Source organism: Erythrolamprus reginae, chromosome Z, assembly GCF_031021105.1.
Source record: "Erythrolamprus reginae isolate rEryReg1 chromosome Z, rEryReg1.hap1, whole genome shotgun sequence".
Lineage (NCBI taxonomy): Eukaryota > Metazoa > Chordata > Lepidosauria > Squamata > Dipsadidae > Erythrolamprus > Erythrolamprus reginae.
This window is the reverse complement of record NC_091963.1, coordinates 146,472,175-146,491,227: the sequence shown is the minus strand read 5'-3', so window position 1 is coordinate 146,491,227 and position 19,053 is coordinate 146,472,175. Positions and strand designations below refer to the sequence as shown.

Below are 19,053 nucleotides of genomic sequence, written 5' to 3'. Positions count from 1 at the left end.
AGTTAGTTGGGGGAAAGATCAAAAGCAACATGAGAAAATATTTTACTGAAAGAGTAGTAGATCCTTGGAACAAACTTCCAGCAGACATGGTAGATAAATCCACAGTAACTGAATTTAAACATGCCTGGGATAAACATATATCCATCCTAAGGTAAAATACAGAAAATAATATAAGGGCAGACTAGATGGACCATGAGGTCTTTTTCTGCCGTCAGACTTCTATGTTTCTATCCTTGTGTGAAACAATATCATTTAGAGCAGTGTTTCCCAAACTTGGCAACTTGAAGATATCTGGACATCAGATCCCAGAATTCCCCAGCCAGTATGTGCTGGCTGGGGAATTCTGGGAATTGAAATCCAAATATCTTCCAAGTTTCCAAGGTTGGGAAACACTGATTTAGAGAACCTAGATAGAAAATGTGTAAATTCTATACTGGTATCTGCCCTGTGAAAAAGCCTGCCCAGTCAGTCAGGATTGCTTTTCCTTTGGTTTGCTCTTTGTAAGGCCTTTAAAACCTGACTCTTCCATTAAACATAAGGACGGAATAGTAATTGGACTCGGTCTCTATTATTTATTGCATTACTTGAGAAATTGATTACCTGTTTTACTATTTTATTTCTATTTCCTGTTTCTTGCTTTGCTCAAATGCACAGCCATGTGCACTTATAAAATAAACAAATAGCCCTACAATCCACTAATGATGTCAAGGTGGGATTTCTTGCTATGGCAGACCCTCTGATCAGCCACGGGATGGACAATATCAACTGGATATAATTATGTGAACATCTTTTTAAGGGTGGGCTCATGGTGACCTGAATAGATACATGTTTTTCTAATCTCATACTCCTGATACGTCGACGTTTTTGCAAAGTATAATGGATTGAATTTGAAAGCATTTCTTAACTCAAAAGCATAATTTTATGTACTAAATTTACAGACACATTTACACATATGCTCTCAGAGCAAATGGAGAACAAAGTTAATAGTTTAAACTAGGGCAAAAGGATAAGGGAGATGGGAGAACATTTTTGCCTGGAATACAGCTGGGTAGCGTTCACCCTAATCCTCTCTTTTGTGGCGATGGCTTGCTCGGGTGCTGTGTAGTTCTCTGGGAAAAGGTTTGGTGGGGTGATCCTGTAAATAAAAGAAAGCACAAGAATAAAACTTGTGGGGTTTTTTCCCCCTCAAAGTAAAAACTACCTTGTACATTCTGAAACTAACAATTACAAACCAGGTGCTTTAAAAGGCTGTATTTTTGCAGCTGGAATTTAGAGACATGCTACCTCCAGATTAGGCTGCGGCAATTCAGGTTGATGGGATGCCTGCTTTACAAAGGTGTTATAAGGGAATTTAGAACAGGACAGTTGTGCTAATGGAAATAGACATTTCTATCCACACAATTGTCCTAAATTCCCTTTGTGCGGAGAGAGGCGGCATACAAATCCAATAAATAAGTAAGTAAGTAAGTAAGTAAGTAAGTAAGTAAGTAAGTAAGTAAGTAAGTAAATAAATAAATAAATAAATAAAACAAACTAGTCTTGCCCATTGGGGTGTTTGATTCTAGCTGTTTTGACTGCCTGGTTCTGTACTTTCCCCTCCCCATCTTATTTAAGGGACACAGAATAAATTAAACCAAAAACTTGCTTCCTTTTTCTTACTGGATTTATTTTAACTGAAATACTATGGTGGGGAGGGACTATTTCTCTGGATGCTGCTGAACTACATCTCCCAGCATTCTATACCAAGACTGGCAGCAGTTTTGGCAGCAGACGAAGAGAACAGTTTTTGCAATATGTAGTTCAATAACATCTGGAGCATCAGACCAACTTTTTCTGAAAAGCAAAATATAATCATGGAGGGCAGCTGTTGTGGTTAGCTCCGGCCCAGCTCCTGCCCCAAGGACTGTGGATGTGGGGGAGACATCCACATGCTGCAGGCCTGTTTTGCCCCCGGTGGAATCTGCTGATGAAGGCTCCTCTGACCAAGAAGACATGAGTGACAGGGAGGAGGCAGACAGCTCAGAAGGAGATCAATTATCTAGCTCCTCCTTGGATTCAGAACAAGAGTTAATGATACAGCCACACATGCGGAGAGCGATGCATAGGCAACAACAACTGAGAGATTATTACCAAAGAAAATGAGGCCACCTGTGGTTGGGTGGGGCTGTGGTCATTAGTGAGGCTGCTATAAAGAGCAACCTGTGGGTTTGGCCATTGTGGAGGATTATCTGATCCTTGTGTTTCGTGACTGCTTTACTGACTTTGACCTTTTGTGTGCTGATTTTCCCCAGCTTTGAAACTAAACCAGAGCAAAGTGTGTTTCCCTTTGTGAAAGAAGAAGGACTGTGAATTGCCTCACAGCTGCAAGCTAAGTATCACAGAACTGATAAGGGACTTGTACAAATTACCAGTTTGTTTGGAGACGAGTGCTCTTTGCTATACAAAAAGAGTGCTTAGTTTATTTGAATTTTCGGTATAAAGAACATTGTTTTGCATTTTCAAACGTGTGTGTGTCTGAAATTTGTACCTGTAAATTTTTGGGAGGAGTGTACCAGAGAGCCCGACAGAACAGCAGCAAACAAAAGTGAGAGTCTTACCTTTATGTGTTGAATCCTGTTGTTTTTTGAAGTACTTCTGTCTTTCGTCTAACTGATGAGCCATCTGGACATTCTGCCACCCTGGGAGAAATTAGAGCAGAAGGCACCTTGCATGACCATATGAATCTTGTCAATCCATTCCTGCCTTCAGCTATTTTCTCTCAACTCACCTTCCTTGATGCTCTTCAGGAAATCTTCCTTGGATGGTAAGCTGTTAGATTTGTGTTCCAGAGTCTGGGGGATGTGAAAAGCAGAGCGAACCGCAGGTAAACGGAACAATAATATTTGCATAATGGAGAATAAGTTGGATGTCAGCCAGTAGGTAAAGATAGCCTGCACAGGAGAAAAAGAGCATAAAACATCAAGTGTTCTTTCCCCCCCAAAAAACTTTTAAATCCCCCCCCCCAATCAACCCATACATTAATCCACATACCTTTTCACGCTACATTATTGTAAACACATGCTTTTATATACTTTTACATTTTAAAATCAAATATTTGTATATTCTTAATACTGTATATAAAATAATTCATTTTAGGTATATTTTTATAAGATTATTGTGCTTTTAAATATAAATATATAAATATAAATCTCTCTAAAATTTTGTCTTCTGGCATGTCCAATAATAAAATTCACACACACCCAATTAACCACTATTAGCTTATTTCATCATGATACGCCTTTTAATATAAACCCAAATTTGCTTATTCACCTTTTATTAATCTTAAATTAACATTCATTTTTTTCTCCCCTCCCTAATTTATAATAACCAAATGTTCTCTAAAAGCAATACTCATTTGTATCGTTTTCCTAAACCACCATTATACTTCCAATATAAGTCTCCATTGTTTTATCGAGCATTATTCAAAGTGTTAGTTATGACCTACAAAGCCCTACATGGCATCGGAGCAGAATATCTCCGGGACCGCCTTCTGCCCCACGAATCCCAGCGGCCGATTAGGTCCCAGAGAGTTGGCCTTCTCCGGGTCCCGTCGACTAAACAATGTTATCTGGCGGGACCCATGTGGAGAGCTTTCTCTGTGGCGGCCCCAGCCCTCTGGAACCAATTCCCCCCAGAGATTAGGACTACCCCCAGCCTCCTCGCCTTTCATAAGTTATTAAAAACTCATCTTTGTCGCCAGGCATGGGGAAACTAACACACACCCCAATTGTCATGGCTGGTGTATGGTTTGATTGGTTGTGTGATTATTTTATTATAAGGGTTTTAAATTGCATTTTAAAATTGGATTTGTACACTGTTTATGTTGTTGTGAGCCGCCCCGAGTCCTCGGAGGGGCAGCATACAAATCTAATAAATTATTATTATTATTCCAAATATTTTAGTATATTTTCTATAAGTGATCTCATTTATAACATAATACATAATATTTAATACTTAATCACAAAAAAATTTGATTTAAACTTTTCCCTCTCTTTGATGTTTAAATATCCACCTTTAACACTGAAAATTTGCTGTATTCAATTAAAAAACATTATCACTATTATCAATTCATCCTTGTAATATATATCTGCATAAACAAGACTAAAATTATTCAATCTTAATTAAGCATTTGTGCTAATTATAAGTATCAAATTCTGGACAGTTAACAATTTCATTCCGAGTCTGCGGAGAGGGGCGGCATACAAATCTAATAACTTATTATTATTCCAATTAAATTGAAAAAAAATAATTATAAAGAAAAAATTAAAATGGTAATACAAAGATAAAATAGAAAAACTTTAATATTCCAATACCTCTCACTCATTTCCTTTTAATTTCTCTGCCTTTTTATTTTTATACAGTCTCTATCTCTTTCCATATTTTCTTCCAGTTCTTTCCAACCACTTTTTTTATAAATATCATATCTCCATCCCCATTTCCATACATTATTCCCAATCTTTCTTTTGCTTTTATAACAAAAACTTCTCTTTCTCCCTAATCTTCTCTTTCTCAGCTCAATTTTCTGTGAAAATCTACTTTCCTCCCTCCTTTTGTAATCTTGTACTTCTCAACCTCATCGTCATCATTAAACATAATCATTTTAAAAATCATTTTCTCCTTTATCACTATAAACTTTAGTAGCCTTCTGTATTTTATATATTTCCTTGTGATAATTAAAAATCCAAGCCCTTCTATCCTTCGTTATTTTTAATGACTCTTTTCATTCTTTTCCACTGATTCTTCCTAAATAATAACAGATTAGGGATCTGTTTTTAAAAATCCTCCCCTTTATTGCTTTCCAATCTTGCAATGCAGCAGCTGGACAAGAAACCATAATAATCTTCCACCATAGACATTATTCCTCCAACCACTAGGTGGTATCTTCTGTTCCGCCCTCCAGCTCCGCATTTCCTGTTTAATTTCCTTGTCAAATATTTATTCTTATTATGTTAAATCAAGTCTAATTTTCAAATTCCTTCAGAATTTTTCCCAACCAGCTTTACTTTTATTTCTCTCTTGTATCCACATACCAAGACAACTGCTCCTTAATTTCTGGTCCTTTTGTTCTCTTAAAACAATTTCAAAGTCTCTTTTTAATTTTCTTTTGGCGAAATCAGCCACTCGCCTCCTTTCTTCAACATCTCCAGCATAAAACTTCAAATCTCTCTTCCCAGATGACTCCAACCTCACGATTCCAATCTTGTGACGCCGCAGCAAAGGACGACACAGATTCGTCTCCTGTTGCTGCCAGTTGAGTTGACTATTCTGGCTTCCTCGTGGGTTTGTCACCCCTCCTAGTCCGCCGGCAGGTGCTTCTCTTGTTTCCTACCCTTTCTGGGTGGTTTTGATTTGGTTCCGAAAAGACCAGCTCTCCAGACGGGGGTATCGGAGTTCCCCTACGGAGTGAGGGAAAACTCTGTGCTGTCACGGCATTGGCTATGTCCCCTTCTGGTACATCAAGTGTTCTGATGGGTTCTAGGTTTGCTTCACTCCTCCATGCACTGATGATGTTATCTAGCCTGGTATAGAAATGTCTGAAGGAAAAACAAGCTCATACCAAGAATCCAACAGTTCAACACTATACTGTATTTTTCAGAATATAAGATGCACCTCCCCCTCCCCACAAAAGTGGGTGAAAATTTAAGTGCATCTTATAGACTGAATACAGGCGTTTTTGGTCTCCTGAACCCTCTGTGTGGCATTTTCACCCTCCGCAACCCCCAGAAGCACTCTGCGGTATTGCTCATGGCCTGTTTTCACCAAAACCCTGCCCATTTTTGCCAAAACCCAGCCTGTTTTTGGGTTCCCAAGCTCCTTGTGCATCACATTTGCCCTCTTAGCCCCCCAGAAGCACACTGCAGACCAAAAACAGGTCTGTTTTTGCATTTTCTGCATTGAGAGAGGAACAAAAAAGTTCCTCTCACAACGCAGGCTAACATCTATCCAGCAGGGAGATGAATACTTGTCTGACACATCTATTAATCTCCACCCCCTGTCTTTTATCCCCAGAGCTAGGGTGGGGCTTCCCAGAGATCGGCCCACAGATTTCCAATGCTCTGCTCTCCTCTGCATCCGTGCGTCAGACACAGGACCCAGCTGTTCCTTCTCTTCTTCATCAGCCATCTCCAGACCTGGGGGCTGTTGACTCTCCATCTGAGGGCTAACGGATAGCCCAGGTTCCGCCTCTGTCTCTCTGCCTACTCTACTCTACTTCAATGTGTATTGGACCAAAATAAATAAATAAATAAATAAAATAAATAATACTCCCTTTTCCCCCTTGGAGATCTTTGGTTGCCTTGATGCTGACCCACACTGCCTCCTCCTCTGAATTGGCTGCCAGAGGGACCAGCGGTTGACAACATAGGGCCAGTAATGCATGCTCCAAGACCTGCACATACCAAACCTTTGCCACACGAGGTGCGCTGGTTGCCAGTTTGCTTCCAGGTCCAGTTCAAGATATTTTCAACTTTAAAGCCCTACATGGCATGGAACTAAAATTTTTGAATGACTGTTGTGAATGCTCCAACATTGGAAGATTTTAAAGAAGAAACTGGATAGCCTCTATCCGGTTATATCCACTCTTCTTAAGTCTGGCAGGAGAAATATGTTGTGCGGACAGGGGCTGTTTTCATTTGGGGCTAGAAAGAACGTCTTCTGCTATAGATCCTACAGTGTGTTAACATCTTCTCTTAAAATATAGCTTTGTCAACCAGTTTGGAGGACACATAGTAGAATGGAGTCTGTTAGATGCTTGTACGGTTTTTAAAAAAATCTTCCCTCTCACTGTTTTTGTAAATAACACAAGGCGGCAGACATACCTAATACCACCACTACCTATTTTCTCCACAACAACCCTGTCTGAGAAAGAATGATTGACCCAAAGTCACCCAGAGGGCTTTCATTCAAAACATCAAAAACATCATCAAAAAAGCACAACAAAGAATGTTCTTTGCGCCAGCTCAGGAAGCTCAAACTGCCCAAGGGGCTGTTGATACAGTTCTACAGGGGAATCATTGAGTCTGTCATCTGCACTTCTATAACTGTCTGGTTTGGTGCTGCAACCCAACAAGACAGACACAGACTTCAGAGGAGAATCAGAACTGCAGAAAAAACAATTGCTGCCAAACTGCCTTCCATTGAGGACCTGTATACCGCACGAGTCAAAAAGAGGGCGGGGAAAATATTTACTGACCCCTCGCGGATGGCCACAAACTGTTTCAACTCCTACCCTGAAAACATTGCTACAGAGCACTGCACACCAAGACAACTAGACACAAGAATGGTTTTTCCCCGAACGCCATCACTCTACTAAACAAATAACTCCCTCAACACTGTCAGACTTTTTACTAAATCTGCACTTCTATTTCTACTAGTTTTTCTCCCACTTAGGATTGTATGACTGTAAATTGTTGCTTGCATCCTAAGATTTTTATTAATTTTATTGTTTCTTCATTGCTTATTGACCCCTATGACAATCATTGTTGTATCACATGATTCTTGACAAATGTATACAGTATTTTTCTTTTATGTATGCTGAGAGCATATGCACCAAGATAAATTTCTTGTGTGTCCAATCACTCTTGGCCAATAAAATTCTATTCTATTCTATTCTAATTATTAATGTATCTTAAATAGAAAACTATCTTGAGATAGATTTTTTTTCCAGAAGCATTTTATTAAAATAGATTTGATTAAAAAAGCCAATTTAAATTGTTTAAAAATCAATTTTTTAATTTAAAAAAAATCATCAAATTTTATCCAAACAACAGTGAGACAGATGGCCGATATCAATGATGGCAAACACTATAGCGCATACTCGTCCGACCCGCAATATGGAAGGGTAGCTGTCTGGGGGCCGGTTTGCGCCGGAAAATGAACTTCCAGTTTCCAGCTCGAGTGCCATATGTTTGCCATCATGGTCCTATACATTTGAATAATAAATATAAATCTACCGTCTTTCCCCACAGAACACCGCTGAAATGCCCTCTTACCGTTGGAAATGAAATTATGAAAGGGAGGAAGACCACCGGCATCACTCGGAAAACCTTTTTCATTAGTTCAAGGTGTGGGTTTGGAGGTCCTGTTTGCATCCCAGTCTAAAGGAAAAAAAAGGTGTTATCCAGTGGCCATTGAATGCGGCCGCGAGAGCCATCATGGTGCTTCCTAGATTCGCCCACATTTCTGCAACACTCCGCGGCCTGCACTGGCTGCCGATCAGTTTCCGGTCACAATTCAAAGTGTTGGTAATGACCTTTAAAGCCCTACATGACATTGGGCCAGAATACATCCGGAACCGCCTTCTACCGCACGAATCCCAGCGGCCGATAAGGTCCCACAGAGTTGGCCTTCTCCGGGTCCCGTCGACCAAACAATGTCGTTTGGCAGGCCCCAGGGGAAGAGCCTTCTCTGTGGCGGCCCTGGCCCTCTGGAATCAGCTCCCCCCAGAGATTAGAACGTCCCCCACCCTCCTTGTCTTTCGCAAACTTCATAAGACTCACCTTTGTCGCCAGGCAAAGTTACAAGTTATGCATGGCATGTTTGTGTGTGTGGTTTTTTTTTTTAATAATAAGGGTTTTTAGTTGTTTTATTAAATTGGATTGTTACATGTTGTTTTACCACTGTTGTTAGCCACCCTGAGTCTACGGAGAGGGGCGGCATACAAATCCAATAAACAAATAAATAAATAAATAAATAAATAATTGTTCAATTTTCAATTCTTCCTGCTTCACGTATCTGTCCCCAGCCCTCTTTATAATCCGGATGTTTTTGATAGTTAAATTAGCCTGCGAGGAAACATGCTGGCCAAAGGTCCAGCTAGAGCCGTGCTTCAAAGAAATGAAGAATCTAGATTGGAAGGATGCAACAAAATGGACAATACAAAATTGGTATTGGTACATGGTGGAACACATTCAGTTTGAAATTATGGCTACAAAGATGAATATGATTAATGAAAATAAAGAAAAAGAACTGATGGGGAGATGGGACACGGTTAGAAGTTACATCATCATCATCATCATCATTATTATTATTATTATTAATTAGATTTGTATGCTGCCCCTCTCCGAAGACTCGGAGCGGCTCACAACAACAAAACCCAGTACAAATCCAATGATTAAAAAACCATTTAAAACCCTTAATATAAAAACAGTCATACACACCAGACAAACCATACATAAAGTGTGTATGGTTAGTAGAATTTGAGACCAAGGCATAATGAATAAACTGGAATCACTCTATAATTTTTAAATATTGTAATGTTTTTGATTTAAAATAATATTAAAAAAGTACACTCCTATTTTGGTGAAGGGGTCTGAATTAATGATGTTGGGTGGTGGGAGCACGCAGATAATAACAGATACACACTACCTAAAGGACAGTGCATCACTGTGACCTGGTGCAAAGTCACCAATCATTTTTTCTGCATAGACTGGACTAGAACTTCTCATTACCTGGCGGTTGGCGCAAACTCACCCAGCCAGCTTTCATGCTTACGATAGAACTAGATTTCCCAGTAACCTGGTTTCTGGCCCACTGTCATTTATTTATTTATTTATTAGATTTGTATGTCGCCCCTCTCCATAGACTCGGGTTGGCTAACAACAATAATAAGACAATATAAACAAATCTAATATTTAAGTTTAAGTTAAATTAAAAAACCCTAATTTAAGAAACCAATCATACATACAGACATACCAAGCATAAATTTTATAAGCCTACGGGGAAGGGAATATCTCAATTCCCCCATGCCTGACGACAGAGGTGGGTTTTAAGGAGCTTACGAAAGGCAAGGAGGGTGGGGGCAACTCTGATCTCTGGGAGGAGTTGGTTCCAGAGGGTCGGGGCCGCCAGAGAAGGCTCTTCCCTTGGGTCCCGCCAGACGGCACTGATTCGTCGACGGGACCCTGAGAAGGCCAACTCTGGGACCTAACTATCATAACCAAGTCTTACCTCCGTAACCACCCACATAGTGACAGATGCCATCACGGGTAATATGTAGTAAGGATCCGCGGCGGTAAGATCCATGAACCACCACAATCCCCCCGTCTGCATGCTGGGCACAGGATATTCCGCCATTTTGCGCAGGGCAAAGAAGAAGGAGATGAAAATGGGCGTCTGAAATCGAGAAAGGAAGAAGATGTCAAACCAGGAAGCCATGCACATGAAAACCAATTCGGAGCGTGCTATAACAGCTAACCTGGACAAGTGGCACAATTAATCCTCGCAGGGGGTTAACGTTATGGATTTTCTGGAAGTTTTCCAGATCCATGACTGCCTGCAAAACTGAGAAAAAGAGACAGGGTTAGGATTAGGGTGTCAGACTGCGCACACTATGACTATGTGAGACAACCCAGGAGCAAATACAATAAACAGATTTGTATTTAAATAGTGGCTTTATCTACAAAGAATATATACATACATGTACTTTAGTCAGATCTCAAACAAACAGCAATCAGCAATTACAGCACAAGAGAGATATGCTCCAACAAGGCCTCTTCTTATTTATTTATTTATTTATTTATTCAACTTCTATATCGCAGGTCAACTTACAACGTAATAACAATACAAAAAGTTACAGCAATAAAAAAGAAGTCAAATATAAACTCTAAAAAACTAACCCCAATAAAACCCATTTATATAAAAACCCAATCAAATCTTATGCATGCACACCATTCATAAAAATAAAATATGGCCATGAAAGATGGACAATTCATGGCCCCCAGGTCTTTGTGGCCTTGCGGAAGGCCAGTAGGGTGGGAGCAGTACGGACATCGGGGGGGTTTTACAGGCTCTTAAAGTGATATCAGCCTAAAAACGTGTTGATTCATTCCTAGCATTACATCATCGTAGCAGTGGTCAGCTCTTAAATCATTACCGAGACAGGAAATGTGATTCTAAGATACAGCTGGACCTGTATGGCCCACGTTGCTTATGAATGCTTCCTGTCCTCCAGATCATGGACTACAATTCCTATCTCCCTCGACCATAGTGGTGCATTTTAGAGGCTGATAGTATTTATGGAGGATGATCTTTCCATCCACTTCGTCCTCATTCAGTTTAATTTCGTTTAATCCGCAACTTATTCGTCCCATTCAGATACGACCCCGTTTTAAACTTACACTGCGGTCTGTTTCCTGCCTTCTTGGCGGCGCTGATTCTCTCAGTGAACGCGGTAATCTGGGGCATGTGGTTGTTTAATCTGATCGCATCTCGCTGGCTCTTTACAATGAGCGGGAAAACCAGACAGCGTATAAATACCGTCCCTGGAAATTGGGCAGGAGAGAAGAATTGCATTATTTTGTAGGACAAACTACAAGCTTGCTGTTAGCCACCCAGTTCAGTCCCTCAAAAGTTTATCTTAGAAATGTGTTTTTAATAGGAAAGTGAACACAAGTGAACACAAGAACAAGGGGACACAATCTGAAGTTAGTTGGGGGAAAGATCAAAGGCAACATGAGAAAATATTATTTTACTGAAAGAGTAGTAGATCCTTGGAACAAACTTCCAGCAGACGTGGTTGGTAAATCCACAGTAACTGAATTTAAACATGCCTGGAATAAACATATATCCATTGTAAGATAAAATACAGGAAATAGTATAAGGGCAGACTAGATGGACCATGAGGTCTTTTTCTGCCGTCAGTCTTCTATGTTTCTATGAAGAAAGTCATAATTCTATAGCTGAACGGGGGAGCAGGGGTGGGCTGCTTCCCAGACGTGGTGGTGGTGGTGGTGGTGGGAACACAGTCGGGTAGAAAAAATGTACCTCCACCCCAGAGCACCCAACTTGCACTGAAAGATGTTGAAAGAAAATGCAGGGTGTCCTGCATAAGCCATGCCCACAGTGTGGTAGTAAAAATTTTGGTAGCCCTTCAGTACGGGGGAGGCTGTGATGAATCAAAGGAGCACCAGTCATTTCCCCCCAAAATAAAATTATTGTTTTGAAAGTTTTTTAAAAAAATTCAAGATTCCACTCTGCTAATTTGGGATACTTGTGAGAATGAAAAAAATATTTACAATTCTCTGACAGCAATACCAATTTTGGCTTGGCTTCCTCAATACGCCGCCTTGTACCAGGAGGGATCCGAGACATTAACTGCAATTTTTAAAATTATTGAAATCAACCATGGTTTTTATCTTAAGTCTGCCCAGATTATTTTCTTGTGGTTCCTGCAGGATGAAAAGTCTCTCCCCCCCCCACTTCCCTAAGGTAAAGATTCACCTTACACATATGTACGACAGTCGGTCCTGACTCACAGAGTTGGCCTTCTCCGGGTCCCGTTGACTAAACAATGTCGTCTGGCAGGCCCCAGGGGAAGAGCCTTCTCTGTAGCAGCCCCGGCCCACTGGAACCAACTCCCCCCAGAGATTAGAACTGCCCCCAGCCAGGGAGGGGCCATTCAACATCCATGTATGCCTTGCTTCCCGAATCCCAAGTCGACATCTTGTCCTCAGTTGTTCTCCTCTCCTAACAGCTCTGTGCATAACTGCATCTAGAAAACGCCCCAGGTGTCTTTCCTCCTCATTTATCTCCGCAGGCAGCTGTCCCTCCAGTGCCTGGGAAATGTCAGATGGACCTGGATCTATCTCTGCATCCGACACACAGCATCCATCAGAGCCTTCCCCAGACTCCAGAACTGGCCCACAACCTTCTTGTCGTCCGAGTCTGCTGCCAAGCTATGCTGGCAACTGGCGGGCCACAACAAGCCTCCTGCAATCTGCCAGCGAAAACAGAGACCAGGAGGGCTGTGGGACAGCTCTAAGCACTTCGCAGGCCGCATCCAACCCATGGGCCTTGAGTTCGACACCCCTGCTGAATAACGATGCCTTTTCTGTTCCCATCTGCTTCACTATCCCATAAATCTTCTTTACCTGCCACAATGGCTCCCCACCAAGGCAGCCCCAAGTCCAAGTGGAAAGATTCCAGCAACTTCAGGATCAAGCCCACCGGCATGTAGCTTTCCATGCCCAGATCAGCCAAAGTCGGTTCCTGCAAAACTTGACTAAGCTCCTCTAAAGGGATGACTGTCTCCAAAGGTGGGGTGGATACACCTTGAGCAACCTGAAAAAGCACGAAGTTAAGTGGGTGAGAAACTAATAATTAAATGTATGCTGCCCCGAGTCTACGGAGAGGGGCGGCATGCAAATTTAATTAATAATAATAATAATAATAGTAATAATAATAAACATGAGATTATGGATAAAAAAAGAAATGTTTTAAAAAACAGTGGTGAGATAAGTTAAAATAGAGATGGAATATATTTTTACATTACAAACTGAATTAATAACAAGGGAATCAAAAATTTAAAGATGGTAATTTAGAATATGCTTGAATAATATGGTGATGGTTATAAAAAGAACATACTGAGATAATTAAAGAATTGAAGATTATAACAACATAAATATGAATATAATTATTAGTATGTTAAATATACTATTTATTTAATAAGATTTCAAATATGATTACCAACATCCTGCTTGCAGTAAAAGAAATATGTGGAATTTGATTGATATGAAAACAATACATTGAAATACTGAATAAGAAATGAAAGATTAAAATAAAAAAAAACATGTATTATTAGAACTATATAACTTGTCTAATGTAAATATGAGAAATATTACTTTTTTGTATTAAAATGTGATTAGAAAGGGGATATTAAAAAAACCAGTGGCATAACAAAAAGTTAGAAAGGGGAATAAACAATGGAAGATTGTAGTTTAATATAAATGTATGTACTGTACTACTATTACAACTATATAAGTTTGTAAAACACAATATGATATTAATATAAAGCAGTGACATTTAGAATCTGTAGATTGGTATAAAAAATTAAAATATTGAATAATGAAAGAATGAAATATTATAATTCAACAAAATATGTGCATTATTACCAAAATTTGATAAAAGTGTCAGTTGTACTCAGAGGTGGGTTCCTACTGGTTCTAACATTCTTTAGAACTGCTAGTAGCTCAGTGATGATGTCACGGAACCAGTTCTGTCGGGGTCACTGTATTTGCCGCCATCTGGGATTTTGCTTTGCATATGCGCAGAAGCTATTTTTTGATCGCTGTGCAACCCGGCAGCAAAAGGATCCAGAACCCACCTGTTTGTACTAAATATGAAGCCCTATTTGTACTAAAATGTAAGAGCCTTAGGTACCATACTGTTCACACAATGATATGTTTGTAAAAAAACAATAACAAACAAATCACCCCTTTAAAATAAAGAAAAAAGAGAAGGAAGTTAAGCGGTTCCCACGGACAAAATGTTACTCTTCCCCAATCCAAAAGTCTGGATGAGGTTTCCTTTTCGACCGTACCTGGATGCCTGCCATGGCTGCAGTACTCTGACACCGGACGGTGAGTCTCCAAGGAACAAGCGGAAAACTTTGTCCCTTCAGCTGAGGGACAAAAGCAGTTTTGGCCTGCGACCACCTCAGGGGAAAAGCTGCTTTATGAACCTGCAAAAAGGAAGTGGCAAAAAGCACCTTAATAAACCGGGATTCTCAATGCAAGTAAAGCCACTCAGATCATCTGGAACTTGTATAAAAACCACATGTGCAGTGGCTTTCCAGGACATTTCATGGTTTTTTGCAACCTGGAGGAGATCCTTCTCCTTTCCACAAATCCCATTCCTTCCTAGCACTGATGATGATATGTCTGGTCATGAAACACTCTGCAAGAACCCAGCCAAACTGAGAGAGCTCTAAAGCAGTGTTTTTCAACCACTGTGCCGTGCACACTAGTGTGCTGTGAGACATAGTCAGGTGTGCCATGGGGAATTCAATTCAATTTATTAGATTTGTATGCCGCCCCTCTCCGACTCGGGGCGGCTCACAACAACGATAAAAACAATATTATAATGGCACAAATCTAATATTAAAAATAACTAAAAACCCTATCATAATTAAAAACCAAACAGAACATACATACCAAACATAAATTATAATAAGCCTGGGGGAAAGGTGTCTCAAATCCCCCATGCCTGGTGGTATAGGTGGGTCTTGAGTAGCTTATGGAAGACAAGGAGGGTGGGGGCAGTTCTAATCTCCGGGGGGAGTTGGTTCCAGAGGGCCGGGGCCGCCACAGAGAAGGCTCTTCCCCTGGGGCCCGCCAGACAACATTGTTTAGTCGACGGGACCCGGAGAAGGCCAACTCTGTGGGACCTTATCGGCTGCTGGGATTCGTGCGGTAGCAGGTGCACAAATCCCAGGAAATTAAACAATGGTCCCCAAACTACGGCCCGTGTGCCGGATACGGCCCGCGGAGACCATTTATCTGGCCCGCCTCCAGCCGCTTGCATCTGAACATAAACATATCTCTCACAATCCCTCCAGCTATCAGCGATAGGAAGAGTGGAGGCACGGGGAATGCTCACTGACCAATCACCTTCTAGGGTTCATCCCGACCACTAGTGATGAACCAATAGCAGGCCACCTCTCATCCACACCCAGGAAGCTCAGGCTGCCGCGCACTTGTCATTGTGCGGCGAGTAGTTGAAGCTGCTACTTCTCCCCATGGCCCCGAATTCTAATCCTGGTCAGGACTGAAGGTAAATGTTGCCATCACTAGATGAAGCCTCAGCTGGTTAGTCTATCCTGATGGTGTATATAGATATTTGGACCTTTTTCTTTTTATAAGAGGCCCCTGCAGAGTGAAATACGGGTCATCTTCTTAAAGAGCTCTTTATACAGCATCAAAACAGACAGAGCCAAGGCCCCTGCACTCAGCTGACCATGGGATTTGAACCCACAATCCTGGTGTGCCCCAGGATTTTGTAAATGTAAAAAATGTGCCACAGCTGGAAAAAGGTTGAAAATCACTGCTATAAAGATCCCACAACCCTCCACCTCCTTTCTGCAAACCCCATTCCCTTCTAGCACTGATGATGTTACTTATTCTGGTCATTAAATGCCTGCAAAGAAACAGCCAAGTTTGGAGAGAACCAAGGATTTGTCCTCCTTCTCGCCACATACCTCACTCTCCTTCTAGAACTGATGATGTTACCTAGCCTGGTCATGAAATGTTCTGCAAGAAACCAGCCAAACTCAGAGAGCTCCCAAAGATCCCACAATCTTCCACCTCCCTGCAACCCCCACTCCCTTCTAGCACTGATAATATCATCTATTCTGGTCGTGAAATGCCTGCAAAGAAATAACTTGCAGGGCACCAAGGATTTGTCCTCCTCTTCGCCCCATACCTCATTCCCTTCTAGCCCTGATGACGTTACCCAGCCAGAATTCCAAACAGAGGCGGAGGTGACCTTGGACATTTTGAATGACTGAGCTGCAATTGACCTTAGAGGTCATCTAGTTCAGCCCCTGCTCAAGCAGGAGATCCTATAGTACTATTTGGAAAACATCTGCAAGAAAACAATCCAGCTCAGGGAGCCCCCAAGGACCCCACACTGCTCCTCATCTCTGCAAACCCCACTACCTTCCAGCACTGATGATGTTACCTAGTCTGGCCATGAAATGTCTGCAAGGAAACAATCCAGCTGAGGGATTTCCCCCAAGGACCCCACAATCTTCCTCATCTCTGCAAAGTCCATTCCCTTCTAGCACTGATGATATTACCTAGTCTGGTCATGAAACGTCTGTAAGGAAACAGCCCATCTGAGGGATTTCCCCCAAGGACCTCCTCATTGCAAAACAGGATGAACTTCAAGCAGGACATTCCCTGCTTTGCAACGTTCAGAGATTCCCCTTGCAGGTAATCCCGAGGGAAGCACAGCAAACAGAGAAGAAACCGGCTGAGATGACCTCCCCCACCCCCCGCAAGCCCATTTTGGGCCTAAATTCAGGCTTCGACGCAAGGAGGAAGAAGAGCGGAGCCTCTCATGCTTGGGACTCCCCATGCGACACCCGAGGAGACCCGACAGTTAACTCAGCCCTGGGTCAACCGGGCGCTTCGTCTGCAAGGGCGAACAGCACAGGCCTGAGGCGGGCCCGGTGGACTACATCTCCCATCAACATCATGGGCGCGTGACGTCACAGCCCCGGGATACCCACCTGTGCGTGAAGACCCCCCGCCGCGATCCAGGCTCGCCGCAGCGCCCCGAAACCCGCCATGGTCTACCGGCTTGGCCTCCACCAGAAGGACCGGCTGCCTCGTCACGTGACCGGAGCGCGGGCCGGAAGGAATGCGACGCCTTTCCGAGGCCGCTGCGACCATCTTGGTTATGGGCACATGGTTTTACCCCCTCTCTCTCTCTCAGGAGAGGCGATCTCTAGACCTTTTTTTCTCGGCGGGTTCCTTCTTAAAGCAATCAAAGTTGAAGACCGGGGAATAAAAATAAAAAATGAAATAACGACTCAGAGAGTGAAAGGCCGTCTGGGAAAAGGGTAAAAGATTAAGGAGACGTCATCCACCATATTTGTCAAGGGCACGTCGAGCCTTCCTTTTGGGCGGAGCGAAGCCATGTTCGTTGGGGTCGAGGAAAAACGGAAAAGGAAGCGCGGCCATATTTGTCGCACGGACCACGATACCTCTATAATAGGCTATAGGGCAATCCCTCCCAACGTATATACTGTAGTACGTTTCAACCTTGGCGATTCCGTGTCGTGGAGATTAACTCCCATAATTCCTCAGTCTAACTCTACCAACTGGCCACGGTGGGGCGGTGTTGTACGCATTACTTCCTCGTTATTTGTGCCAAATTAGGAGTGAATTAATTTAGGAGTGTAACTCAAGTCAACAGTCAGGACCAGCAGCAGCTTCCCACCGTGGCCACTTGGTAGAATGAAAACCAAAGAGCAGCACATTGCTGGTTCATATTCTGTTCAAAATGACTATACACTTGTACTGTTCGGGTCGTATACGACCTGGACCAAAAAATGTTTATTTTAGGTACTTATATTTGGTCTTTTTGAAAACGTTTTTCGCTGGGATACCAATTTGAACATTTCTGAACACAATGAGAGTAAAATTGAGATGAAAACATTAATGCTTACATTTTTATTTTGCTCGCAAAAGCCCGCCCCTAGCGTTTTTGCGAAATTTTTCCAATTTATAGATAGTTTAGCCTGAAAATTGCATTCAATTTTGCTAATCTTGGTGTTGGATTAGTAATTTGAACATTTCTGAACAAAATGAACTGAAAAACAAAAACTTCTCAAAATGGGGGGGGGGACGGCTTTCTGAGCAAAATAAACAAATAAGCATAAAAATTTTCAGTCCAATTTTCCTATCATTATGTTCATTATGTAATCCAATCCAAAAAGTTTTCGAAAAAATTGGAACTGTCAGTCTAAACAAAATGTAAAGTGGCAATGATTGGCACACAGCTGAAATGTGGTGTTTTGCTTCAGTATAACCATCGATTTAAAACCTTAGGGAATATTTTTCTGATGATCAGCAATATACAGTTTATTAAATCAATGCCCAGGGCAGTGATTTTCAACCTTTTTTGAGCTGCGGCACATTTTTTACATACACAAAATAATGGGGCACCTTGAGGGGGGGGGGAGGGGAGTGGAGTGGGGGGGGGCTAAAAAAAGTTTGGACAAAAAAATTCTCTCTCTCTCTCTTCCTCCATTTTGCTCTATTTCTATCCCTCTTTCTCTTCCTTCCTCTCTCCATCCCTCTTTCTCCCTTCCTTTTTCTCTTTTTTGCTCTCTTTCTATCTCTCCCTCCTTCCCTGCTTCTCTTTCTCTCTCTCTCTTGCTTTCTTTCTCTTTCTCTCTTTCTCTCTCTTGCTGAGCTTTGCGGCACACCTGACTATGTCTCGCGGCACACTTGTGTGCCGCGGCACACTGGTTGAAAAACACTGGCCTAGGGTATTAAAAACTTCGGATTTGGAGCCTAAAAAAAAAAAGGTAAAGTGAAACTGATTGCACACAATGGGGGAGGGGTGTAGGGGAGGACCTATTTCTGAGCAAAATAAACAAATAAGCATCAAATTTTCCAGTTCAATTTTTATATCATTATGTTCAGAAGTGTTCAAACTAGTAATTCAAAGCATAAAGTTTTAATAATATTTTGATTTTGGAGCCTGAAATATATATAAATTGAAAAA

General features: G+C 41.7%; 1 protein-coding gene across 1 annotated transcript; it reads right to left on the bottom strand.

Annotated features, from left to right (window-relative positions):
* Positions 1 to 896: 896 nt before the first annotated feature.
* Positions 897 to 17,425, bottom strand: LOC139175722 (mitochondrial inner membrane protein OXA1L-like). Its single transcript, XM_070766954.1, has 10 exons — positions 17,048 to 17,425; positions 14,357 to 14,497; positions 12,909 to 13,098; positions 11,157 to 11,300; positions 10,235 to 10,320; positions 9,988 to 10,152; positions 8,031 to 8,135; positions 2,768 to 2,930; positions 2,598 to 2,678; positions 897 to 1,135 (listed from the first exon to the last, which is right to left on the bottom strand). Exons 1-10 carry the CDS (start codon positions 17,105 to 17,107, stop codon positions 1,056 to 1,058), a joined length of 1,215 nt encoding a protein of 404 aa, XP_070623055.1. The 5' UTR covers positions 17,108 to 17,425; the 3' UTR covers positions 897 to 1,055.
* Positions 17,426 to 19,053: the final 1,628 nt, after the last annotated feature.